Consider the following 26,422-nt stretch of genomic DNA (forward strand, 5'->3'; position numbering starts at 1 on the left):
AGCCATCAGATTATCCTGCGACAAGGTAAGTAGCTGTCGTCTCATGTGGTTAAGCTAACCCTTTGATTACATTAAAATGTATTAAATTATAGGTCAATTTATTAAACTGGCTCCTACATTTGAACAGATAAGAAGACCGATGAAGAAACAACTATTTTGGATGTAGTTTGTCATTCAATATATTCCTTTTCCATAATTAACTAGTGTTCACTTCATATGCTTTAACAATCTATATATTCAGGGGGGCACATAACTGGTACGCAGGTACGCATGCGCGAAGATAATCAACAATGCGTAATGCCACTTGTGTTACTTCGCGCCTTTGCGTACTTGACCGATCTGATATTGATCGTCTCTACAGCAGCATGTTATTCTGTCTCTACGTGTTGCGTTAACACTTCTCGGCTCTCCGTCTCGCGCGCCGCCGAGCTCCGATGCCGGCGTGTGCGCGCACATCGGGACGGAGCAAAAAAAGTCACTTGCACCCCCCCGTAGGTGGACATCACAACGCTATATATGGAGTGAGTACCAAACACCAACTCCCGGTACTCACCTGAGTAACTCACTGAAAAAGTTATGTGTACCCCTGTGTATATATATATATATATGGTTCTTTGAAATCATTTATATATATATATATATATATATATTAGTCCTGTATATCTTTCTAACATTTGATAAACCTTTTTATATTTAAGGATCTTGTTTTAAAGAGAGCACCAACCCCTCACCATATCTCCAGATGATGAATATGTAGTGAGGAGTCTGAATCCCGGGCTCTTATTTTGACACGAGGTGCGCGTTCACCTATCATCTCTCTGTATCACCTATCATCTCCTGACCCTGCGGAACACCGCCTCGTTTACCTTTCAGGTGGTCAGCTGACACTCCTCTCTGCTGTTGACTCTCTAACCCCGCCCTCTCGGAGCGCACGGGGACAGCGAACCAAACAGACGGCGGGGGAGCAGCAGCAGGAGGAGGAGGAGGAGGAGGAGATCCACAACTTGGGCTCAGGGGCCGGTACTCCTCGCAGCTCGCCACCGGACCGGTATGCACTATCTGCGGGGGAGGAAGTAGAGCCGCGCCGACCGGGGAAGATGCAGGCGGAGGACATGGAGGTACCTATCATTAATAACCTGAACGATCACGGCGACTGGCAGAGGCCAACAGGGAAAGATGCGTTCAAGGATCAGCAGAAGGAGTCGGAGGTAAATTGGAGAGGCGATTGTGTGCAGTGGGCTCTTACCGCACAGGAGCGCACTGGAGGTGTGCGTGCGCGCGTGTGAGAGAGAGAGAGAGAGTGTGTGTGTGTGTGTGTGTGTGTGTGTGTGAGAGCGTGTGTTGTTGCTGGGTAGCTTTCCGTCCAGCTGAATGTCCTTCCCGTGCAGCAGTGAGTCGACGTCTCGGCTGGAGCGCGTGCAGACGGGCAGGCATGCAAACACTGAGGTGTTATTTTGGCAACCGGCTCCTATAAATAACCCCGCAGTAATCCCACAGCGGTGCAGCGCGTGGAGAATGCAGGTGGTGAAACGTGAAGTCCGAGCCGCTCAAACACCAACTAGGAATCACATCTCTCTGGATTATTATACTCGTTTGATATTTCCGTGTTTTTATTTTCTCCTGCGGTAAATAATTGATACGGTAAAATGTCCTTATGCTTCATAGTAACATTGGTAATTCAAATAATTCAACGTTTGCAGGACAATGCTTCACAAAAAGGAGAAATAGTCTCACTTAATTGAGTTTGCTGGTTAAATCAAGTGACCAATTTTAGACCTGACTTCGGTCTCTATAGATAATATGTACTATCTATCTATCTATCTATCTTTATTTATCTGTGTGTATGTATATATGTATATTTTCAAAATAAATCCCATTGTAGTTTCCAATGTTTCTTTCCCAACCTGACTTCCTTCATATTGCTGATTTGATTGATCGATTCCTACAAATAATATTTGTGAGCTGCAACCTCACATCTCCTTGAATCCAACCACTGAGATGTTTACATCGGTTCTGAAACATGGACCTGCGGGTCTGCTCTGCTCCAGCGTGGCTCATATTCAGCCTAATGCTGCCACTTTTTTAGTGCCATGCAGCTGTACTTCATCCCCTCGAGGAAAAAAAAGAAAATGTCATTTTCATTCCTGTGTTTTCTCGGTCCAGATGCATCCGACGAGTTAAACAGTCAAAGCTGCCGTCCAGACAAACATCCAGTCAGCCCTGACGTCTGTGTTGTTGTTTGAGCACAGTGAATGTTTTTATTATTAAGGAATTAGAGCATATTCATCTCTCAGCCGGATGGAGTTGAGTGGTTGTGGATGGTGTGTGTGTGTGTGTGTGTGTGTGTAGGAGGGGGGGATGAATGACATGAATGCAGAACGCTAAACGTCAAGCATCAAACATACGTTGATGCTGATGCTCCCTGGCCACGGCACTGGAACTGGGCTCCTGTGTCTGTCTGTTCATAATGAAATCTGATTGGCTCATGTACAAATATGTGAACCGTCCGTCGTTTGTCTCGGGTCGAGCTGGCGTCTCTCGTCTGTGTGGCATATGTTGGTAGGAGTCGGGGCGGCCTGCCTTGACATTGCCCCCAGTGTTTGTCCACTCTGGGGGCAAAGAAGCGGTGCCTGCTGGGAGTGAGGACGACTTTCCTTATCAGCTGGCGACAGAGAGGGGAGACTGGGTGAGGGGCCAGGGTGGGGGGGGGGAGTCTGGATGAGAAAATGAAGGAGAAAGATCCCGGTGGAGTTTGGAAAGATCGGACAGCTCTGTTTCAGGGGCAAGTCGAGTCCCCCGGCGCCGCCTGTCCCTGGGTGACTCCGGATTCTTCACCAGATGGATGGCAGCTGAGGCGAAGGCTTGTTGGATGAGTCATCACATTTAATAGTGAGTGACCACAACAGTAAGCTTTAAAAGTCATTTGTTAAAGTTAAACGGTCAAACATGTTCTGGTTGTCCAATATATTTTGGTTGTGATCTGCTGGTTGGACAAGACCAAATGTTCCCAATTATCTGACACATAATGGATGAAATGATTAACTCGTTCATCACAAAACAGGAATTGTTATTATTTAATTTAAGAGTTAAGTGGTCCTTCAGTTGAGCTCTCGTAACTTTTAGTCTGGAGTGTGTTTCAAGCTCAAAGTTTGCTAATCCTGCATTTTCCATAAAGTAACCACGAGCCTCTTCTAAACATCCGTGTCTTTCAAACTCCACACACCCGTGTTGTAACATCACGCTGGTGATGTCATCAGTTTGTTGTTTTGTTTAGGTTGAAGAAGAAGAACGGGCTTATGGATGAGAGCCGTGTGCAATCCAAAGGTTCACGGTCTGTCGGTTGGATAAGACAAGATATTTGGAGGCAATCACGAGTTTCCTTTTTACATATAAATGAATACAAAATAATCGAAGCGTTAGTCGTTAATGAAAGCGATCACTAGTCTCGGCCTCGTTTCATAACAGACTGAAGCATGAGGCGGCAGGATGAATGAGGGACAGTTGGAATAGCTGGAATAGATAATAGAGCTTGTGAAGGATTGGCATTGATTTGACATTTTACAGTGAGTAAAGCAATTAATCCCCATGATATTATAGATGTATTGGTCCATTATTAATGATTTTAACACATACAGTAATAGTATGGCAGCTTGTTTTGTAGGTGGTTTCCCTCATCGACCTCTTGCAGCCGGATCAATATTAAGCAGACGCCATAAACAACATCACATTATGTGTAGTGTGGAGGAAGCTGAAGGGACTGAAGAGGAGACTAAAGATCATCACAAGGCCAACCCTGTACTGTCATCTTCTAAATGCACTGGCGTGGGGTGTGAGAATTATTGCAACAAAAACAAGTAAGTCGGTTGATCCTTGTTTAACCAGGAGCGCTGACTCAGCACATCCTTATTTACAGTCCTGGCCCTGGGGCGATGTTCACGGGGTTAAACACATCTAACACTGGTAGCTGTTCACCTCCCAGTGCTGCCAGGAGGGGCTCTTTTATTTTTCTCCTTCAATGTCATTAAAATAAAATAAATCTTTAAACGTCCCTTCAGGGAAATTGCATCAGTTCACATCCATTTACTGAAAAAGATGAAAAAGGAAAATAAAAATGTTCCAGCCACAAGCCCTATTCCTTTCCTCTATTTGCCCCAGGCGTTAATCATAACCAGCTTTACATTCTCAAGGTTATTGATTATCATGAAACGCTTTATTTCCCAGTGTTTTTTGCACATATTTTTAGGGTCTGCCCCGTCTCTCTCTTTTACGGTCACGCGCTCAACGTGACGACGCGCAAACGCACCACATGCTCTTCGCTGGAAATCAGTCTGATCAAAGCTGTCGCCGGCTGAGCCCCTGGAGAGAGAGAGGAAGAGAGAGTAATTGTGAGAGAGGGGAGAAAAAAACAAATGTAACTGACTAATCAACGGGATCCATGAATATTAAGCAGCCAATCAAAAAACAATGAAATGAAAACCGTGAACGAGCCAGAAGAGTGCGCGTAGGCGATGTGTGGAATGGAAGTGTGTGTGTGACTGTGAGTGGAGTGCAGAGTAGTGGTACAGTAGGTCTGTGTGTGTGTGGGGGTGGAGAATGTGAAGAGCCTGCAGTATGTTTCCGTGCATGCGGGTGTCTGGACATCTGTTTTTTTATTAGCTCATATCGCTGTCTTACTATAATGTTTCTGCAAATGTGTGTTTTGCTCTCCGCAGAGCTCCATGGAGTCTCCAAACCTGGAGTTTGAGTACGGAGACACGGACGCGCTGACCGCCGAGCTCTCAGGTGAGACTTGACTTTCCTCTTTTCCAAAACAACTCTGACAGTTTTAGCTTCGAACTGCATCGACTGCCACCACGACATTTTTTAATTCGTGGCACCCAGAGGATGAATTTGAACGACTTTGATGACCTCTAGACATTTTTTCCTTCTAGTGCAATTAGGTCAAAGTTTGTCCAATATGTAAATTTCTGACCAGGTATCTGCAAAACTGACGACATCCCCGTCAGCCGAGCACATGAGCTGTCAAACCGCCACGTGTACACCAGGATGGTCATGTTCCTTCATGCACACGTCACACAAGCTGGAATCCGTCCCTTACACGTTGCTTTTATCCATCATGTCAACCTGTTATAACCCCCCCCCCCCCCCATGGGATTCCTGCAGTTACACCCTCTGGTTGGTTCTCCCTTGCATACAGACTACAATGTGCTATTGATTGTGAGATAGAAAGCCGTTTCTGCATTCCTGAGGTTTTCTTCAGCTGTTTCATGTTTCAGTGTTGTTCATCGACACGCTGCTGAATGCACAGAACAACATCCGGACACGGGACACATTGCGTGACTAACGTTACGTGTGATCGCAAGAACTATGATTATAATAATACTTATAATCATTTATTTTATATAGCGCTTCTCAAGACACCAGAAGTCGCTTTACAGAGTCCAGAGTCCAGTAGTCATACACACACAGTCATCCCGGTGGTGGTAAGCTACATCAGTAGCCACAGCTGCCCTGGGGCAGACTGACAGAAGCGTGGCAGCCAATCAGCGCCTACGGCCCCTCCGACCACCACCAACATTCATTCATATCCATACGATGCGGTGCATGTCTTTATGATGGTGGGGGAGGAGAACATGCAAACTCCACACAGAAAGGACCTGGAACGACCGGGATTCGACCGGGATTCGAACCCAGGGCCTTCTTGCTGTGAGGCGACAGTGCTAACCACTGAGCCACCGCGCTGTATCGAGCGCCGCTGTATTGTTCCAGCATCTCTGGTCTGGTGACGGCTCATGCGTGACGTGGATCTTAAATTATAAATGCCCAAAAGATGCATAAAAAGACAGAGGGGATAGAATTCAATGAGGCCGATGGATGTTTTCTGATATGTTTATTTATTGATGTTTATCTCGCAGTTTATTTTTAGTGTGGGATTTTTTCGATTGATTGTCCTAATGGCGGATGGCACGCGGCAGCTGAGTGTTAGTCACGTTGGCACACACACACACAGTCACAGTCACACTCACAGCAGGTTTCTGTTGGCAGCTCTTGGTGTGGAGTAGTGAGAAGGAGAAGCATATCGACTGCGCATGACACGGATGAGCTCACCGCTGAGGAGACAGTAACTGGTTGAGTAGATTTTTTGGAGGGTGGAGCGGTTTACCTTCAGGAGTGCACCCGTCTCCTCTTTCTATTATATTCTGTTCTCTTCTACTTAGGGGCTGCGACGGCCCATTTGGTTCATCATCGATCAATCTGTTGGTTTGCTTTTGTTTAAATGACCAATTATTTGAGCTATAATACGTGAGGACAATAAAAAATAGAGAAAAATATGGAAAGTACAGAAGCTGTGATCCGACTACAATTTAATTCAGCTTAAAACAAATGTTTAGATTTATTGGTTCTAATTCTGTCGTATTGTTTTCTGTCCACAGAGCTCTACAGTTACACAGAGGAGCCAGAGTTTGCCTTGAACCGAGACTACTTTGAGGAGGACTTCAGGAGCCATGGTACACTGAAACACACACACAAGTCCAAAGGCAGTAATGTTGTTTTTTCCTATTGTGCCGCTCTGATGCCAGCTGGCCCCAGTTCAGTGCTTGATAGGAGTGACCATGAGTGAGGTGATGAAGGTTAAATAAACAAAATGTTCACGACACAGTGCACACGTGATGAAATATGTGTTGAAGGGATTTGCAAGCAAATTGAATAATTGGATAAAATCAGGGTCAGACATTTACATTTGTTTTAGGTGGCAGTTTTAGCCCCACTGACTGAAATCCAGGGGTATTTAAAAATAAGTTGGGGGCCACTTTTTGAAACTTGTGAAATAACATTTAACCTTTGTTCAAAAATAATAGATATACTTATTTACGCTTACAGTATATGAGCAATAGTCATAAAAAGGGTGATAATAAGACTATTAGGCAGTAGTCTACAGATTGAAAGTGGTTTCTTCGATTTTTTTAAAAACAAAACAGAAAACATAAATCAGACAATCATATTCAATTTTATTTGTATTTCTTATTGGTTATTTACTGTTATTAGAATTTTTTGTTTAAACTTTTAACAATTATAACTTATTTCTTTGTTTTTTTATAATTAAAAAATTCTATTTATTGATATTATTATTTTGGTGTAGCTACCGAGTACAGGCAATACAGATAGGACACACACAACAAAGAACGAAAACAAAACGCTATTAAATTATCGAAAATTTCTGCCCCTCTCCTAATGATATCAGGGGCAACATTATATTTCTTAGGGGCAGTTTTGCCCTTGGCCCTCGTGTGTTTCCCACGCTGGATAAAAGGCGTATTCACATGGCAGCATGCGGTCGCTGGCGCCGCAACGTAATTTTTTTTTATTTTTTTTTTATTCTGATTTTTTCATTCCATTGAAAAAAAAATCCATTTTATAAATTTGACTTACAGCAAATGAGATCGTAAAAAGATGTGCGAGCGCCGCTTCACACTGAAAGCTGTCAGAGGGACGTGTTGAGCTCCGTTGGTTTCCTCACCGCCTGAAGTGCGACACAAGCCAGCGCCGCTCTCCAGCGTGCTGCTGCGGGGGTTATATTTATGTTTTTAAGCCGATGTGTGTGAGGCGGGTGAGCTCTTCTCGTATAAGCCGCTCAAAGAATGAATATCCCCACAGAGTCTTATGGGCCCATCATAACCATGTGATTAATATTTAGTTCCCAAGAACAAAGCAGCTTTCCCAACACGAGTCACCGTCTGACAAGAGATTAAACTCTCTTTACCAGATATTCAGAGAATAAAGAACCATGATTTGTTCTAACTTTTCACCGTATCTGGCACATAGTTGTTTTGGGGGTAATGACATCATCTAACAACATGCCACAGACAGGAAAAAGTAAGAAGCCACGAATGTCTTTCGTCACTTTGGCATATTTCCATTTGGTGGTGAAAAAGAGCGAGACAAGCCTCATCCTGAATGACTGTGATTATCACAGTGGGTCTAATTTAGGCTCTTTACTGAAGAGCCTTCCTCTAAAAGAGGGCAATTTTGTTTTTGTCACGGTGTTGAAGTCAGACGGCGTTTTCTGTTATCCCGACTTGAGCGTGCCGGAGTGAGAAGACGTGCTGAGCTCCACCGATCACGATGATGTTCCGCTGCTTTAATGCCCATCCCTGTCCACGTAATTAAATGAAGCGTCTAAGAACAGAAGACTGATACCGTTTTTGCCAGAGAAGGTTTGCGTTTCTTTAAAAGCTGTCATCTTTTGTCGTCGTAGTAGTTCTGCGTCCTGGTCTCTCCTCATGACACCACTGACTCTGGTAATTACTGTATTATTCAACAGTCACTAGCTTTCAGATATTTGCAGAGCTGATGCATTGGGCCTGAACATAATGACACATCAAAGCAGCAGCAGCCAGTCAGCCACTATGTTCCCACACACCGTTTATTGGCACGAGTACTGACTGAATACCCAGATCACGGTTCCAGATTTACCAAAATTAGATTTGAGGAATACGGCTTTCACAGGCTGGATGTCATCACACACTCCACACCAGGAAGGCTCAGAAGCGGCACACAGCAAACAAGAACAGCAGGCAGGTCGGGAGTGGGGAGGCCAGCGAAGACATCTCAGGAGCTTGTTTCTATGTATGTGTGTGTGTGTAGGGGGGGGGGGGGGGGGGGAGAATGGCGAAGGAGCAGGTGGACGGGTTCAATACTGCTGCGATGCCGAGGGAGCAGGAGGTGGCATTTGGAGAGCTTTTAGTTAGTGAGCGGCAGAGTCTTTGGTGGGGTCGTCAAAGCTTCACAGTTTATTATTCAGGCTCAAGCAATGGTACTTAAAGCCGTCCACTGTCTCCAGAGGCTGGCTATTGATGACGGGGGGGGGGGGCGTCACAACGGACAGGCCCCCTTCGTCATGGTGTCGGAGGAGGTGACGGGCTGATCGGCTGCGACTGAGTGCTTGTCTGCTTGTCTGCGCAAAACATTGAAAGTATCTGACGAGATTACAGCAGAGAGTGCGTCACAGGCCGGTTATTTGCAGCCCCCCAATTTCCCGAGCAATCTGAGCTTGATTAATATTTTATGAAACCCGTGTGTAAACCCAGAGAAAAATGGAAGCAGAACAGCAGTAAGAAATGAGTCCATTCCCAATTGTGAGGACATGCAGACCGGCTTACATCATGTATACAAACTAGGGCTGTGAAACGATTAAAAATTTTAATCGGATTAATCACAGGTTTTTGTGGATTAATCATGATTAATCACATATTACTGATATTCTCGGTATATTTTGTGAGAACATAGAGATTTATGACAAAAGACGGATATATACATGTATACATTCTTCTATACAATGGTGCTGCAACTCAGCAGTTATTTAGCAGTTTTCTTCCATATGGAACATTAATACATCTTCATCCTAAACAGAATGTTTAACCCTCCTGTTACCTTTAGGGTCAATTTGACCCCATTCAATGTTTAATGTCGGTGTTCTTTGGGGTCAATTTGACCCCAGGCTGTTTTTCACTGTGTCAAACATATCAGAAATATCAACTTTTTTATTTATTTAAAGGGCTATTTAGGTAGTCAACAAACAAACATAAAGTACCTCACACTTAAACTTGGGAAGCAATATTAATTCTAATAATTTTCTGGAGGTTTTAATTGCTGGGGTCAAATTGACCCCGAGGGTAAAATATGTTCGTAAATGTAAACAGAGCATTTTTCTCTTGTTTGTCAACCATTAACTCCACCATGATACAATCTAAAGGTGGACAGATTGACAAGTGACTTTTTTTTTGCTCGGTCCCGATGCGCGCGCACGGAGCTCTGTGGCGCGCGAGACGGAGATCGATAAGTGTTAACGCAACGCGAAGAGACAGAAATGACATGCTGCTGTGGAGATACGATCAACAACAGACGTTTAGTTTAATAAAAGAACAAAGACGTGCTATAGAGAACATGTCAGGGGGCGGGCCAATCTTTTTAATGTCATGCGATCTACCGACACTACGCCGCGATCGACTGGCAGGTCGCGATCGACGTGTTGAGACCCTGATCTACAGGAAGTAAAAGTCGTAACAAGGTTTCCGGAGGTGAACCTGCGGAAGGATCATTACCGATGAACAGACCGTCTGCATGAGAGCGGACAGAGTTCAGATTGAAGTGGTGTATTGGAAGCTCATTTTGCAAGTGACTTTTTTTTCGTCCCGAGTCGACCAACAACAGACAGATTGGAAGCTCATTCTGCGCATGCGTTAAATGCGTTACAAAAAAATAACTAGTTAAACCTGTAATTGAATTAACTGAGTTAACGCGTTATTTTTCACAGCACTAATACAAACCAATCCGATAACGAATGAGACTGACTGATAACAACAACAAGCTCACGAGCATGAAAATACAGTAACTTAATGGGGATGATACCACTTCACTGCCATTTGAGTGGCTTAACATTTGATCAAAATGGTAAACGTCTGTTTAGATTTAACAACACGATTAACTAACGTCCGTAACGAGCCGACGCTGTGCTGTCTGAGGACGAAACAAAGTAAATATCGTCGCCCCCGGTGTCGCCGTGTCCTTCCTGCAGCTCGAGACAGACGGTGGATCGAGCTGACGGTGGAGGAGCAGCGGTCCTACGTCATGAGGCTGCTGGACGCGCTGGAGGTGACGGACAGAGACAAGCGGCTGAAGGTGGCCAGGGCCATCCTCTACCTGGCTCAGGGTGCGTAGGCCCGATGCTACTGCCCTCTCTTTGCTTTTCACTTTCACAGAAATGAGCTTCTGAAAGTCCCCCCCACCCCCTACACACACCTTTCTTTTCCCCTCAGGAGTGTTTGACGACTGTGACACAGAGGTGGACGTGCTCCACTGGTCCAGACACAATGTCTTCCTGCTCTACGACATGGGCATCTTCACGGCCCTGCTGGAGCTGCTCAGCATGGAGATGGAGTGAGTAGGACGCGCCGCCGAACGTGCCGGGGGACATGCGAGTCAGTCGAGAAAACTCCCCAGATGAAACCACCGGCTACGATGTTCCTCTCACCTCGGATTTTCATGATAAAATAAGATTTAGAGACTTAATGTTGCCGTATTTTACAACACGTGAGGGGATAAGAAAGGGACACGAAGGGCAAGAAACAGACAGCGCAGACCTGCAGGTGCCTTTTCATGAATATATGGCCCCCGTGGGTGATGGCCTGCTGGTAGTAAAGGAAGGGAGTGGACGCCAATACAGGGTAAAAGTGTTTCTCGGATGAAGGGAATCTTAATGCTCAAATCCTGACATCTTTCAAAGCCTTAACGGTTGTCATGATATTGATCAGAGTCGCTGTTTCTGCCAGAAGCTCTGGTCCCTCAGCACGTCCTCTTGTTCCCTCCTGAGGTTCACGGGTATAAAAAGACACCGACGGACACAGTGAGAGCGACTGAAACGCAGGAATACACACTACTCTGAGGCATCACAGTCGGGCCTATCGACATGCCGCACATTCAAAGTAGTGTAAGCGAGCCCATCGGGCAAACACACACACACACACACACACACACTCACACATGGTGCTGCTTGCAGGAAAAAGCATGAAGAGGGTATCGCATTCAAGAAAATGAGACGCTGGTTGTGTGTTTTATCGCCTTATCGTCGTGCTTCTGGAAATTGATTTTGTGTCCGCAAAGACTGGCTCTCCTTTTTTCAAATAACCCACTAAAATGATGCACGTATTTACTTTCTGGTTTTTGGTGTATCTTTTCTGCAGTAACAACCAGGCCTGCAGCAGTGCAGTGAGGAAGCCGGCCATCTCTCTGGCAGACAGCACGGAGCTCAGGTGCGTGACCACATGACTCGCAGCCTTCTCCACGGAAAATATCTTCCATTCTAAAATCTTTCTCAGGAAAATAGTATGTTTCATGCTTTTCTTTCTCTCATCAAGCACAATGTTTACTCACACACAGACATAATCCGCAACATTTAATTATGTTCGTTGTCTTTTTTCCTCATGTTCTAATTCTGCTTCGTGAAATAGTTTGTTTAGGCCGATCACCCCTCTACACCCACATACACACACTCGTATGTTCACACACGCTCCGTCTGTGCATTTCCCAGTTGAGCACTTTGTAAATAATTACTGGCTTGAGGAGAGCATCCGCGTCTAATTGCTTCCACAAAATTAAAAACCATTATCGTTATTCTGAACTGGGAGGCTCTGTTGAGCGGACAAAGCGTCGATTAAATAAAATGCCGCTTGACTTGCATCAGGTAATTGTGAATAGACGGTGCATTATCCTGGCAGTACACATAATTTACTCTCAAATTCGTAAGCAGATTGCAGACGAGCCTCCTCGGCCTCTTGCACGTCTCTTTTTATTGCTTCTCATCATTTCCTCAATCAAATTATTGCCTCTTGTACTTGTTGACATCTCGGGCCCATTATTAGTGTTCCAGCCGCCAGTTAAATGATCACCACACACACACACACACACATATGCACACACACGTCTGGTCAAGTTGAGAGTTGTGTCTTTTCTTTGCAGAGTCCTACTGAGCATCATTTACTTGATAGTGGAGACCATTAGAGTTCAAACGGAGGATGACCGACCTGAGTGGAGTGCATCGAGAGAAGTCTTCAAGAATGAGCTAGGTGTGTGTGTGTTTAACAAATACAGGGCACTTCTGCTGAAATGGTTGCTGTGGTGATCTACTTTTATAAATATATATAATCCTTTGATCTAAAAGAAACCCCTGCTTCATCGCCATCATCAGTCGCTTTATCATATATTCACATAGCCGATGCCAGAAACACAGACTTTGACCTTTTGACCCCTCAGGTTCCCCTTTGAACAACGGCGAGCCCTTTGCCCTGCTCCTCTTCACCATGGTGACCAAGTTCTGCAGCATGAACGCCCCGCACTTCCCCATGAAGAAAGTGCTCCTGCTGCTCTGGAAGACGTTACTGGTGAGTACATTACATTTTATGTTCTATCTTTCCATTAGATTACAATCCCCTATCCATCAATGATTTTGAGACTGTTTCACAGACTGAGCGGTGGCCGGGTGAAGATGCCTCCACCTGCACACAAGCCTGTGAATCACTGCGCTTCTCTCTGCCGCCCTTATCTCCCAGTTCACCGTGGGGGGTTTCCAGGAGCTTCAGGAGATGAAGGTGAGCAGCCGCGAGCGCCTCAAGCTGCCCCCGCTGCCCGAGGACAGCATCAAGGTGGTCAGGGCCATGAGAGCCACCTCGCCCCCGGCCTCCGCCATGGAGCTCATTGAGCAGCAGCAGCAGCAGAAGAGAGGCCGCCGCAGCCGCAGGGTACTGACCCGAACTCACCCAACCCATTCAGAACCTATCGGTAGTGGTCGTTACTTTACAGTCACGCATTGCTCTGTCCTCAATAACTGATTGCTCACACACATACACACACACACCTACACACACACACACACACACACACATACACACACTTCAAATACGCAAACTCGTTTAACTTTTTTAAACGAGGGGACATAAATGCAACATTTTAATATGAATTCATTGAAAACTTCAGGTGCAGATATCAGAAATGTAGTGATTTCTTCCAAAAGAAAATCATATGCGAGACAGTGTAGCAGAAGGCAGGGGTGTATTGTGTTTGCTCCCTCTAACCCGACAGTATAACTGAATGTTATTACTAACATAACATTGTAAATGCTCCCTACACGCAAGACTAATTCTTCCATGATTTGCTTTTTGTTTTATTGTTGAACAGCTTCATCTGTTTCTGATTTGATCCCATAGACTTCCTTCCTTTAACTCGCCCTCTAACAATTTCCCAGGTCCGTCTTTCCAAAAGTTCTCCAGCGCCAACATCTCTGGGTCTGTGTCTAAGTCCGAGGCCCAGAGATGCAGCTCTGTTTCTAGTCGAGCTTTAACCCGACAGGCTCTCTCAGGTCTCTCATTGCCCCTCTTCCTTGTGTTCCCACAGAGTGCCTTTGTTGATAGCTTGGAAGGAGACAGTCCCTTTACCAAGAAGCAGGTCTTTACCCACAAATTCCCTCTATTCCTTCTGCATCTTCTCTCTGCATTGAGCTGGACTTTTTGCACTCATATGCCACGTCCCCGCCATCAAATTCTCTCTCTTCTTTCTGCAATCCCCGTCTCTTCATTTACCTTTTACTCTCTCCTGTCATTTAACTTCATCTAATCATATCATGTTGCACCAAATACTGACAATGCAATATTTAATACATCAGAAGTTTTACCCTTTTTTACACGATGGCCTTTTTTTTTCTGCCAAAGGAAGTTTTACAATAATTCTCCAGTGTGTATATAACGCATATTGTGTGCACACTCCAAACTATTGGACGCAATCTATTATAAAATAAATAAATAAAACCAGAAGTGTTATCCTCCACTTGCTGCCTCTTCTCCAATACTTAAAGGAAGAGTTTGACATTTAGGAAATACACTTTAACATATTTTTAACATATCACCAACATATTGTCTTCCATTTCCTTTTTGTTCTTCCCTTTACTTGCTTACTCCCTTCACCCTGTTATTACTCCTTTTATGCTTATTTTTTAATTTCCCAGACGTACACGCCTATATCCTCTTTTCCCTTTTAACGCTTAGAAAATAAATCTTACTTCCATCCTCCTTAAGCCCCAAATGGTTCCAACTGTTTTCTTCCTTATATTGCTCTCATACTTATTCCATAATGCTCCTCTCTTTCTACACCAATCCACGAACACCTCACTCCTTCTCCTCACCTTTTTCCCTCCTCCTCCACTGTGGCCTGCTCAGTTCGGGGTGGGGTTTGAGAAACACCTGCTGGCTGTAATCATTTGGGCGTGGAGCGGTCGCTACCCACTGTCCCGCAACATCACCTCAGACATCTGCTGTAGTAGCATCTCCACTGTAGTTGTCATCACATCGCTTCCAGGGTTGTCACCTCGCACTGTGGACTCTGGACTCGGGGGCCAATGTCCTTCAAATGCATTCATTGAGAAGAATGGCTTCTCCATCGAGAATGGCTCACATCACGGTTTCACCTCTTCCTCCCTTCCTTCCTCCTCCCAACCATACACTCACTCTACCCCTCACGTAGTCCAGCATCGGTCCTCCCACTGGTGCCCCATATATTGACTGCACTGGCTCAACTAATGCCCAAAACGCTGACTCATGCCTGATGCTTGCACTATTGCCAGAGTCATTCATCAGAGAAATTGTTTGAACTGTGTGTGTGTGTGTGTGGGGGTGGGGGGGGGGTGTCTGTGTGGGTGTCTGTCTGTCTGTCTGTCTGTCTGTGTGTGCTTGCGTGCGTGTGTGTTGCACTTGGGCTGAAATGGGTTTGTTTTTGTAGATGCAAGCTCAACATGAGTCTGAGCCTTTTGCTTGCATTTGTCTCCGTACCTTTTGAAGTGCAGATGCGTGGTAAGTTAAATCTGAAATCTTGCTCGCCGTTTTTAAGCTAACGGTATCCTGGCTGTAGCTTCATAGCTAACAGACAAACATTTGTCCGCAAGTGGTATCTGTTTTCTTATCTCACTTTCTGCAAGAATTTTATTTTTATTTTGTATAATTATAATAAAAGGATAGTCTTCTTTTCTTTTTAAAGTGTGTACCAGCAGACCTTTCGGATCCATTTATGCTGAAGATCTTCCATAAATGAATGAATTAGTCGGCTGCTTGCATCCGATATATCGGAACTACCTGTCAGCAGCTTTGTCATTAGGACACACGAGTGTACCTGAAGCAATACCAACACATCTGCTGCAGTATGGCTGCAGTATACCTGATGTGTACTTTATGTATGTATATATATATATATATATGTGTATATGTATGTATATATATTTATATGTGTATATATATATATAATTATATATGTATATGTATGTATATATGTATGTGTGGATGTATACTATATACCGGTATATATATGCTATACGGTTCAACTCAGGTAGTCATTCCTCATGTACCACTTTATAAATGCTAATTACTCATCGTATGTGTCTAAAGGTCATTTGACTTGTTATCAGTAGGGTTGGGTACCGGAAACCGGTGCCAATGTGGTACCGGTTCCAATACAACCGGTATTACCCGGACCGAAACGCAACGCACATTCCGGTGCTTCTTTCCGGTGCCTGAGCCGATTGAAATTGAAAAAAACTATTGTTGTGAACTTCTCTGGTGACTCCGCCCTGTCAGCAGGTTACGATAGCCTATCATATTTAAGTTTGACAGCGGAGGCGTGGCCGTGTGTGACTACGTGAACCCGTGTCGAGCACACCAGCGTCAGGCTGGGCGCGATGGGGAGACCGTCACCGGTCCCTGAACACGTGGAGACCAATTATGACGAGCAGCCTTAACTCAGATTAGTACCGTATCGTTGATTGCAAGTCTTGCATTCTTAAAAGTAGGCCAATAAATAATAAATTAGCCATTATAACCATGTTTAAGCTAGCGTGACAGTCTGCTAGCAGATGTGTTGATGTACAGCGATCCCGGCTGTATACCCGGTGTTACCGGGAATATAATGACGGAGGAATAAAGACCGTGGGGCATCACTTTGTTTTAGTGTAACTCTTGCTGTCAGAAGCAAAACTTTATTTGTCACGTGTCATCTTCAGTCCCTCTGATTGGTTGTTCTCTTTGCCCATCAAAACAGTGACAGGATTAACCCTATAAAGTCTGCACATGACAATACATATCACATCATATAATGGAGAACATATATTGTGTATGTTAACAGTCTGATATCCGTTGTGTGTCAGTGCTCCATGATAACGGCTTCTACAGGAAATATGGCCAAAGAGGTTTTTAATGTCCTCATTGTGCGTTTAAAAAAAAAAGTATCAGTTCAGGCACCGTTTAGCACCGGTATCGTTTTAAAAGTACCGGTTTAGCACCGGTATAGGAAAAAACCCAAACGATACCCATCCCTAGTTATAAGCAGTTCTCTCTCTCTCTCTCTCTCTCTCTCTCTCTCTCTCCCCCAGCCCCTCGTCAAGCAGGACAGCCTGGACACGTACAACGAGCGGGACCCTTTCAAGAACGACGACGCCCGGGACGAGGAGGAGGACCCCGAGGACACGGACAGTGGCATCGAGGGCGAGGTGGACCCCTTGGATGTCATCATCCAGCCCCCACCACCGCCGCCTCCCCTCAGACCTCCTACAGAAAGGGTCAACTTCCCCAAAGGCCTTCCCTGGGCCCCTAAAGTCAGGTCAATGAACAGTTTTCATTTCGGCACTTTGGTTTCCTAGACAAACACCAATAACTGGTCAAAATTGAATTTTTTTCTTCTTTAAACTGCCTTCTTAAAGCCTTACTTCAGGATAAATTACGCTGATTACATCCACACATAAATAATCTGCTAAAGTAAGACCTTTCGGTGATAAATCATACTGATACTCAATATTGTAGCTGCTAAAAAATATCCCTGGCATATTTCTTTGTTAGTTCAAATACACTTGGCTCAATACTACTGAATAAAACATCTGAATTTGCCATTTGACCACTATACAGGAGAGAAAAGCCTCCCACCCACAGCCACGACTTCACACCACATGGCTGGCAGCAGGTGTCAGCTTCACACCCTGATTCTGTGACACCATTTGAGTTGGGTTCAAACTAAATTAGAAAATGGTCTCTCAGTTTGCTCCCCTCGCTGTCATCCAGCAATATGCTTTCCATTTGTGTATTCCTGACAGTGACGCTAGCGTGTGGTGTCTTCCCAGGGAACATGAATAAAGCCTCTGAGGGAGGACACAAGTGCTTTACAGCAGACCATTTATTATGCACTTATTATCGGAAAACATATTTTCTGTCCATCTATTAGTGAAGTGTGTGTGTGAGTGTGTGTGTGTGTGTGTGTGCACGCACATTGCTGTGCCTCTCAAAATGAATTCCTTCATCTGACCGTCTTTTGCGTGTGCAGGGAGAAAGACATCGAGCACTTCCTTGAGACCAGCAGAAACAAGTTCATCGGGTTCACACTGGGAAAGTAGGTGTTTGAATTTGAGACGTAAAAATGTATCTTTTTTTAATTAATTTTTTTAAACGGTGTCTTCTCCCACTCCGGTGTAACTGTGTTGTTTTGCAGTGACACAGATACCCTGGTGGGCTTGCCCAGACCCATCCATGAGAGCGTCAAGACTCTGAAACAGGTGAGTGGGGAAATCACTGCCTCATGTAGCATCTCACTAATTCACTCACTCGCCCAGTATCTCCCTCAATGATAAAAAGGGGTTAGAAAGAGTGTTAACTCCCTCTTTCTCTCTCTCTGGTTCTCTTGTCTTTTCCAGCACAAGTACGTGTCCATCGCTGAAGTCCAGATCAAAAAGGAGGACGAGCTGCAACAGTGTCCAATGAGTCTGGTCAGTCCTGACACTGCAACTCTTTAAATGTGTTTGTAATGTTTTAAAGGCAACACGAGTAGATGAACGGAATATTTAATTTGGTGAATATTTAATCGAGATGGAAACATGGCTGTTATTGTGAATGTGAATTCATGGTTGTGCTTCGTTTAGGGCGAAGAGGAGGTGGCCGAGACACCGACAGAGATGCTTTACCTGGGCATGCTTCCTAACCTCTCCCAATACGTGGTGAGTGGCTCATGATGTCGGTTTTTAAAAAAAAATTATGGTCAATCATCACTTTTTACACAATCTCTCACATTTATCACCCTTTATTCTCACCATCTTGCTATCAAATATATGTTCCATTGCCACATAATCACCGGTCAGCGTCAGAAATACATGAGGGCAAAGGGCAAAACTGCCCCTAAGAAATATAATTTTGCCCCTGATATCAGTAGGAGAGGGGCAACAACTACCCCCAGAATTTCCTCTAATAATTCTGATAATTTATGAGCATTTTGCTTTTGTTCTTTGTTGTGAAATAAGTTAGAATTGTTAATAGTTGTTTAGAAAAATGGAATAACAATAAATAACCACAAAGAAATAAGAATAACATTGAATATGATTGTCTGATTTGTGTTTTCTGGTTTGTTTTTTAAATTAATAATATGTTTTATTATTTAAAGTATAAATAGCCTGTCAGCACTGATGAACATATATTGTAGCATATATTCAGGCATTCTTAGTAGCAATCTTAGATCATACAGAGCACATATGACCAATTACACAATATTGACCTCTCCATTGTCCCCTGTGTCAGATTGCCCTCCTGAAGCTGCTGCTGGCTGCCGCTCCAACCTCCAAGGCCAAAACTGACTCCATCAACATCCTGGCTGATGTGCTGCCTGAGGAGATGCCGTAAGTCGAGTGACCGCTGCAGTGTGACCACACTTTTATCTCATGGTGCCGTCATCGAGAGCAGCACATAAAATATGCATGCAGCATTATTTAGATCTTAACATAGTACATATGCTTTTGTTTTCTCTGGGCAGATGGAATACAATTGGGGGAAAAAACAATCTTATTCTGAGTTTGTTTTATTGTCTGCAGTGTGTCCTAGTTTTAGACTATCTGACAGCGACACAAACCAGAGGATCTGTTTGTTTACCAAGCAGGGCGAACAGTCAGTCTCTTCAGGGTCATGTCAATCTTTTACTGAGACAAAGTTGTATTATCATGAGAGACCTGAAGGCCTTATTGTGTGTGTGTGTGTGTGTGTTTGTGTGTGTGTGTGTGTTCCAGTATCACAGTCCTTCAGAGCATGAAGCTGGGAATTGACGTGAACCGTCACAAGGAAATCATCGTCAAGGCCATCTCTGCTCTGCTGCTGCTGCTCCTCAAACACTTCAAACTCAACCACATTTATCAGGTTACACACACACGCATGCACAAACACACACACACACACACACACAGTCCTCCCTCCTATAGACACCTCACATTGTCTTTCTCTCCTTCTACATTATTTGCCTCGTGCTACCTTTAATACCCTCCACCTGATTATCCAGTCAAGCATGCCATTACTTTCCTCTTTTCATCCTCCTCTCCACCCCCGACCTCTGGACCTCCATCCATTCCTCCCATCTTATAACCTCCTGCATCGGCCTGATAGACCCACAGTTGGTCCGTTCCTCTCAATGAAGACGGAGATCAGATTGAAAGAGGGCATCTGATCTGAAATCCGCTGTTTAAAAGAAGAGAGGATTTGGCCCCGTTTCAAGCACTTGCATCTTGTTTCATTTATCGGTGGATATTTTCTGTTACTAGGAAGAGACATTCCTTGACACTCTTTTAATGGCTGCTCTGTAGAGTTGTAGTGGCAGCGCCCTCTGCTGCTCCACAACTGTATTACATGCGGCACGTCAGCAGTATGCAGCTGCAGTGGGAAGTCTAATAGATTAATCTGGTAGTACATTATTTGGCACCAGCACAAGCACTCTATGATTAAAAACTGCTTTTGATGATGTATTTATTACATAGGAATGGGAAAAAATACATACAGAAAACAAGGCGAAACATAGCACATCTGAAACAACCACAGTCAATTATTTTTCCCCTCTTCATTCCCTTTTTGAGTTATGGATTTTCCCATCAACATCGTCACCAGACCTGAAGAAGAGTTGAATCTTTAGTTGTTGCGTTTTTCCCCCAGAGTTTTAAAATAATTATTCGACTCTAGTTTAGTTTAGTTTATTTCGATCAGCAAAATATACAACAATCAAAATTCAACAAAAGAAGAAAGTGGCTGACCGAAAGGGTCAAGGCTGAAGCTATCTAGTTTATAAGTGCCCTAACCTATGATTTCTCGAAAAAACTTATTTCAAAGAACCATATACATATATATATATACATATACATACACATACATAAATATACACCCACCCACACATATATATATATACACACATGCATAAATACACACACATACATACACATACACACACCTACACATACATACACACACATACATAAAACAATAAACAAAACAAAAAACTTGTCCCCATTAACTGACTCTCTACTGTTCCTGCAGTTCGAGATTGTCTCCCAGCACCTGGTGTTTGCCAACTGTATCCCACTCATCCTCAAGTTCTTCAATCAGAACATAATGTCCTATATCAGTGCCAAAAACAGGTAGGATCCTCCTACTCTGTACCCTCACAGAAACGCCTGCACGTCTCGGTTCGCTGTATCACGACAGACGAGGGGAAATTTGTTTAATTGTGTCTCCATCTCCAGTGAGTCATACGGGAAATGAGCTACCACTTAAGTGCTATGATGGTACCTCATAAGAATGAGCTTTGTGTTTGAGAACTTGCTGTTAAGACGGCTAACCAAGGATGTTACGGACATGACTGCAATCTTGCATGAATCAGCAGGCAACAGGAAGTGGAACAGATGGCCTCACAGCAGCAATGCAATGGCAGGGGATTCAGGTGTGAAGGAAGAGAAATGAATATGAAGCCAAGTATTAGGTCAAAGGAGGCTTTTGGCAACAGGTGAAAGGACCAGGTCGGGCCATTTTAGCTACGGTGCAATACTTTAGGAAAGCCCTTTGTACTGTATAAGCTAAGAGTATTCATACTTTTTTGTCATACTCTGACCATTCAGGGTGTTTGCAGCCCAAGATGATGTTGTAAAAGTCCAGGAAACTAGTACGTAAAGTGACGTGTGGATTTTGAAAGTGACCGGTGTACTTGTCTCTGTTTTCACTGCAGCATATGTGTGCTGGACTTCCCCCACTGTGTGGTCCACGAGATGCCTGAACTCACAGCTGAGAGCCTGGTGAGTCACAGCAGGGACACCTGACTGATGCTCGCTGGATGGAGGTGAAGCCTTTATCAAAGTGTCATCGCGGCCGCTGTGTGTCCTGTGTGTATATTTCAGGAAGTGGGAGACAACAACCAGTTCTGTTGGAGAAACTTGTTCTCTTGTATCAATCTGCTGAGAATATTAAACAAGCTGACCAAGTGGAAACACTCCAGGACAATGGTGAGTAGTTCTGCACCGCGGCGGAGCCTGAGCCTGGAGCCTTAGCCTGGAGCCTTAGCCTGAAGCCTGGAGCCTTAGCCTGGAGCCTTAGCCTGGAGACTTAGCCTGGAGCCTTAGCCTGGAGCTTTAGACTGGAGCCTTAGCCTGGAGCTTTAGACTGGAGCCTTAGACTGGAGCCTTAGCCTGGAGCCTTAGCCTGGAGCCTTAGCCTGGAGCCTTAGCCTGAAGCCTCGAGCCTTAGCCTGGAGCCTTAGCCTGGAGCTTTAGACTGGAGCTTTAGACTGGAGCCTTAGCCTGGCGCTTTAGACTGGAGCCTTAGCCTGGAGCTTTAGCCTGGAGCTTTAGTCTGGAGCTTTAGCCTGGAGCTTTAGTCTGGAACCTTAGCCTGGAGCTCTAGACTGGAGCTCTAGACTGGAGCCTTAGCCTGGAGCCGTAAAACTAAAATGATGAGCCGCCAGGCCATGCACATTTGAATGTGTATATTGCACAGTGACGTGTTGGCAGTGTGTGTCCGGTACACCACAGTGTGCTCTAATGTGCTCCTCTGGTCAATTTCATTGCTCTTTCAGATGCTGGTGGTGTTCAAGTCCGCCCCGATCCTGAAGAGAGCTCTGAAGGTGAAGCAGGCCATGATGCAGCTCTACGTGCTCAAGCTGCTTAAGATCCAGACCAAGTACTTGGGCCGCCAGTGGAGGAAAAGCAACATGAAGACCATGTCGGCCATCTACCAGAAGGTCCGCCACCGGCTCAATGACGACTGGGCCTACGGAAATGGTTAGTAGCCGTGGAGCCGGATTCATGAAGCCTTCAAATTGTTCAGTCAGCTGGTAAAGAAGCCATGTGTCTCTTTAGATGGTTCTTATCAGTTTAATGCCAGGCTGGCCACAGTTTATTACAATGCACATGCTTTTCCATTTTTTCGCCACAATTTATACAGCTAATAACTGCAAATACAAAGTTCACAATCCAAACAATGACTTGTTAAGTAACCAAGTGTAAATAAACAACAATAAAAGGATAGATTGTGTGTTTTCTAGATCAAATTTTTTGAAAATATAAGAGACCAATGCAAAGGGAAGCATTTTCTAACTTGTTTAAACGGTATGTCAGTTAGGATGCTTTCTTTTTATTACAACTCAAACTCATAATTTATGGTAATATCATTAAGAAATGATCATATGCAGCTTAAATATTAAATACTAAAATGATATATATATATATGTGTGTATATATATAGATATGTATCTGTACGTGTGTGTGTGTGTGTGTATATATATACAATCATTCTCCTGGACCCACAACTCAGTTGGCCTCTCAGTTCTTCATAAAAGAAATGGTCATGGAGATAATTCGCCCCAGCAGTCGTCCTCTATTCTGGCACTTTTCTGATTTAATAGAACAGAGACGGCAGTGTAAATACATTTACCCTCGGCTCTGTAAGCATGACGGTAAACATAATTTAATAAAGGTTAATACCGCTATCATTTCATGGGAGATGTTTATATGTACCCGTGTGTGTGTGTGTGTGTGTGTGAAATACAATGCTCCACCAGCTATTGGCCAACAGCGTGAAGTGTGTTGCCATGGTAACAGAGAAAAGAGGGCTTTTCAGGGTCACCGTCCCTCACGGGAGAGCAAGTGATCTGTCACCATGAGTGTTGGAGAGAAAGATAGAAAGTAGAAGAGGGAGATAATAAGGTAGGAAAGAGACGAAAAATAAAGAGGGGGGGGGGGGTGGAGAGATCCATAATCAATACAGGCACACATGTCACGTGTCGTCACGAAAAAAAAGGATAGTGGTAGATTTAAGGGGAAAAGTCTTAAATGTGAACATTCAAGGGTTTGTTAAGCGAAGTGTCCGAGAGACTGATGAAGTGTCCCCCCTCCTCTGGTCCCAGATATCGACGCACGGCCCTGGGACTTCCAGGCGGAGGAGTGCGCCCTGCGGGAGAGCATCGAGAAGTTCAACAGCCGCCGCTACGACAGGAACAGGAACGGAGAATTCGTGCCCGTGGACAACTGCCTGCAGAGCGTGCTGGGACAGCGCGTGGAGCTGCCCGAGGACTTCCACTACAGCTACGAGATGTGGCTGGAGCGAGAGGTCTTCTCCCAGCCCATCCAGTGGGAGGGGCTGCTGCAGAATCCGTGATTGGGGTTATACATCGGTGATGCGGGGATGGGGGAAGAGAAAGAAGCTGGAGATGGAGAAACCACCTCCCAGGCTTTTCCCTTGATGGGAGAAGATGGAAGATGAAGGGAAATATGGAGCAAATGTGACAAAGAACTGGAGCTGCCTGCTCTGAGCTCGGCACAATAGATGCTCACATGTGCCTCTGACTACTGTGATCCGCACAGAGCAGTGATGAGAAACCGCTGTAGCAGGGGACCGTTTCGGCCAGTTACACTGCCACCCCCCCCACCCCCAGAGGATATCTTCACCACTTTGTCAATTTATATGTCCCAAAATGTAGGTGCTTTTTTCAATCCTTGGTAAATCGTTTCCTATTTGTTTGTATCAATGTGTGTGGTTGAACTATTTTGTTGTTGTTGATTTCTAATCGGTTCATCTCTTTTTCACACAAAGCCGATTGTCGCATTGGGCTTTAAAGTTTTTCTTATGTATAAAAAAAAATGAAGGCCTTTTGGAAGCAAACCGCAGGGTAATTTTGATAGTCCAAATGTAGACATGGGAGCAATTTCCACTAATGGCATAGTGGTCTCACCTAATATGTCACCAACAAAGAAAAGACGTATACCAGCAGTAAATGGGGTTTGATAAGGGTGTGTGTGTGTGTGTGTGTGTGTGTGTGTGTGTGTGTGTGTGTGTGTGTGTGTGTGTGTGTGTGTGTGTGTGTGTGTGTGTGTGTGTGTGTGTGTGTGTGTGTGTGTGTGTGTGTGTGTGTGTGTGTGTGTGTGTGCAGAAAGAGAAAAAAGCCTCTGCAGAATAGGGAGATGTGTGGAGGATGGTTTGGGGTAAGAAATAATAAGAATCCTCTTGAAGAAACTTGTGTTGCATTTGTTCTCTTTTAAAATAGAAAATGTACCTTTTTATATCGAGTCCTTGCTATTCCAGATATCTCCAGGAACATTGAATGCCAGAAATCCCAGAACCAAAATCTGCGATGTCACCTCCGTCCTGTTATAGTCTCGGTGAGGTTGCTGTGCGCTGCTCTTCAACCGGGCTGTTCTGGTTAATCACACTGTGTTTACCAAAAGCAGCCATTTAAGTCTTCATCCTTGTTCTTTTTTCTATTTTAAGATCTAAAATACGGTTTGAAAACTTATGATGAAGCATAAATCTGTGGAGGTTGGGTTTTTGAGTGTGAACCGGGCTCATAGTTTGGCCGTTGGGGGAGGGGGACACCTCTCTGAGTTGTTTTATGGAACCATCTCGGGCGAATCAAATCTCAGCAGTGAGAATAATTAACAATCGTGACTCCCCGCTTCAACCAGTGGACTCTGACTCTTTAGCCGCCACACATATGGGTTCTGTTTTTCTTATTTCTATTTCGACTTCACTACCTTATCCGCTCCTTCACGTCTAACTTCCCGAGCGGGCCCTCGAGGCGAGAGCTCTGGATTGTTTCCTGGAGATGTCTGAAACTAAAGTGCACAAACGAGCACAGAAGAATGCATGTTTACCGTTTCTTGCATATCATTTTCGCCTGGTTCAGATTGTTGTCGACTCACCTGGAGGGGTCGAAAGCATTCATTTACTAGCTCGGCAAAGAACAATATTTTTGACACTCAGTCTTGTGCTTCTCTGTAGCAACGTGCATGGCCTCTGTTTGTTTTGGGTGCCTGGCGACATCTAAAGTATGATTTTGGAATGGCTTTTTTGGGTGTATTTTTTCCTCTGTCAGTGTCACTGCATTATATGGGTGTTTTTTGTTTTGTTCAGGAAGGTGAAATTGTTAAATAATATTATATACTTTATAGATTCTCAGGTTTATGGAGATAATATATTGCAAAAGTTTTAAAGCTTCCTTTCCATCATCTAGCTCTCTACCTGCAGTGATGAATACACATGTATCATCACGTTCATACCCAAAAATAACAGCTCAAGCACTAAGCTGTACTGCATAGGCTGTATATTTGAACTTTTTTTTTGTATCTTGTGACAAATCTAAGTGCCATTTTCAGTTTTTATTTCATCGGTGTTGCCTTTGTGATCACATGTTAGGTTCTTCATTCAAGTCACAGCTAAAGATTTGCAATACAACATTTTAATTTTCTACCTGAAAATTGTACAATCAATAAAAAATAGCTGTTTTCTTGTATATGGTACAGTATTATACCATAATTTGTTTAGCATTGTATAGGTGTTACTACGGTGTGTGTATATATAAATGTGTTTGTTACATTTCCATTTCTGAATAGTCTAAATGAATACTCAATATGGCAGTTGTTCAAGGGTATGTGCAATTACAGATCCATATAGGCAAAGTACAATATCAGAGTTGCTTATTAAACAATGTTGAACAGTTTTGATTTGTTTGTAAAGTAATCGTTTATTAGCTGAGGGAGTCGTGCGTGGTTACAGAAGCT

At 44.2% G+C, this 26,422-nt stretch overlaps 1 protein-coding gene across 6 annotated transcripts; it reads left to right on the top strand.

Annotated features, from left to right (window-relative positions):
- Window positions 1–882: 882 nt before the first annotated feature.
- On the top strand, window positions 883–26,361 carry strip2 (striatin interacting protein 2). 6 transcript variants are annotated; one of them, XM_056424926.1, is made up of 22 exons: window positions 914–1,208; window positions 4,713–4,782; window positions 6,435–6,509; window positions 10,577–10,711; window positions 10,818–10,938; window positions 11,742–11,810; window positions 12,517–12,623; window positions 12,811–12,938; window positions 13,107–13,295; window positions 13,948–13,998; window positions 16,964–17,190; window positions 17,905–17,970; window positions 18,070–18,133; window positions 18,272–18,343; window positions 18,497–18,571; window positions 19,146–19,243; window positions 19,628–19,754; window positions 20,916–21,016; window positions 21,601–21,667; window positions 21,770–21,874; window positions 22,444–22,648; window positions 23,773–26,361. In XM_056424926.1, exons 1-22 carry the CDS (start codon window positions 1,098–1,100, stop codon window positions 24,021–24,023), a joined length of 2,514 nt encoding a protein of 837 aa, XP_056280901.1. In that variant the 5' UTR covers window positions 914–1,097; the 3' UTR covers window positions 24,024–26,361. The 6 variants fall into 6 exon arrangements, with proteins under 6 accessions (XP_056280895.1, XP_056280896.1, XP_056280901.1 ...); XM_056424922.1 differs by lacking the exon at window positions 13,948–13,998 and adding an exon at window positions 3,650–3,854 and having other exon boundaries at window positions 1,055–1,118; XM_056424925.1 differs by lacking the exon at window positions 13,948–13,998 and adding an exon at window positions 3,650–3,854 and having other exon boundaries at window positions 1,193–1,208.
- The last annotated feature ends 61 nt before the right edge of the window (window positions 26,362–26,422 follow it).

The sequence above is a fragment of the Pseudoliparis swirei genome, chromosome 10, assembly GCF_029220125.1.
Source record: "Pseudoliparis swirei isolate HS2019 ecotype Mariana Trench chromosome 10, NWPU_hadal_v1, whole genome shotgun sequence".
NCBI lineage: Eukaryota > Metazoa > Chordata > Actinopteri > Perciformes > Liparidae > Pseudoliparis > Pseudoliparis swirei.

Excerpts from the sequence above, each read along its gene's own strand:
- strip2 (XM_056424926.1), top strand. The coding sequence starts at position 1,098 with ATGCAGGCGGAGGACATGGAGGTACCTATCATTAATAACCTGAACGAT. Across the intron at positions 12,624-12,810 it reads AGTCTTCAAGAATGAGCTAG|GTTCCCCTTTGAACAACGGC; the intron begins GTGTGTGTGTGT and ends TTGACCCCTCAG. Across the intron at positions 12,939-13,106 it reads TGCTCTGGAAGACGTTACTG|TTCACCGTGGGGGGTTTCCA; the intron begins GTGAGTACATTA and ends CTTATCTCCCAG.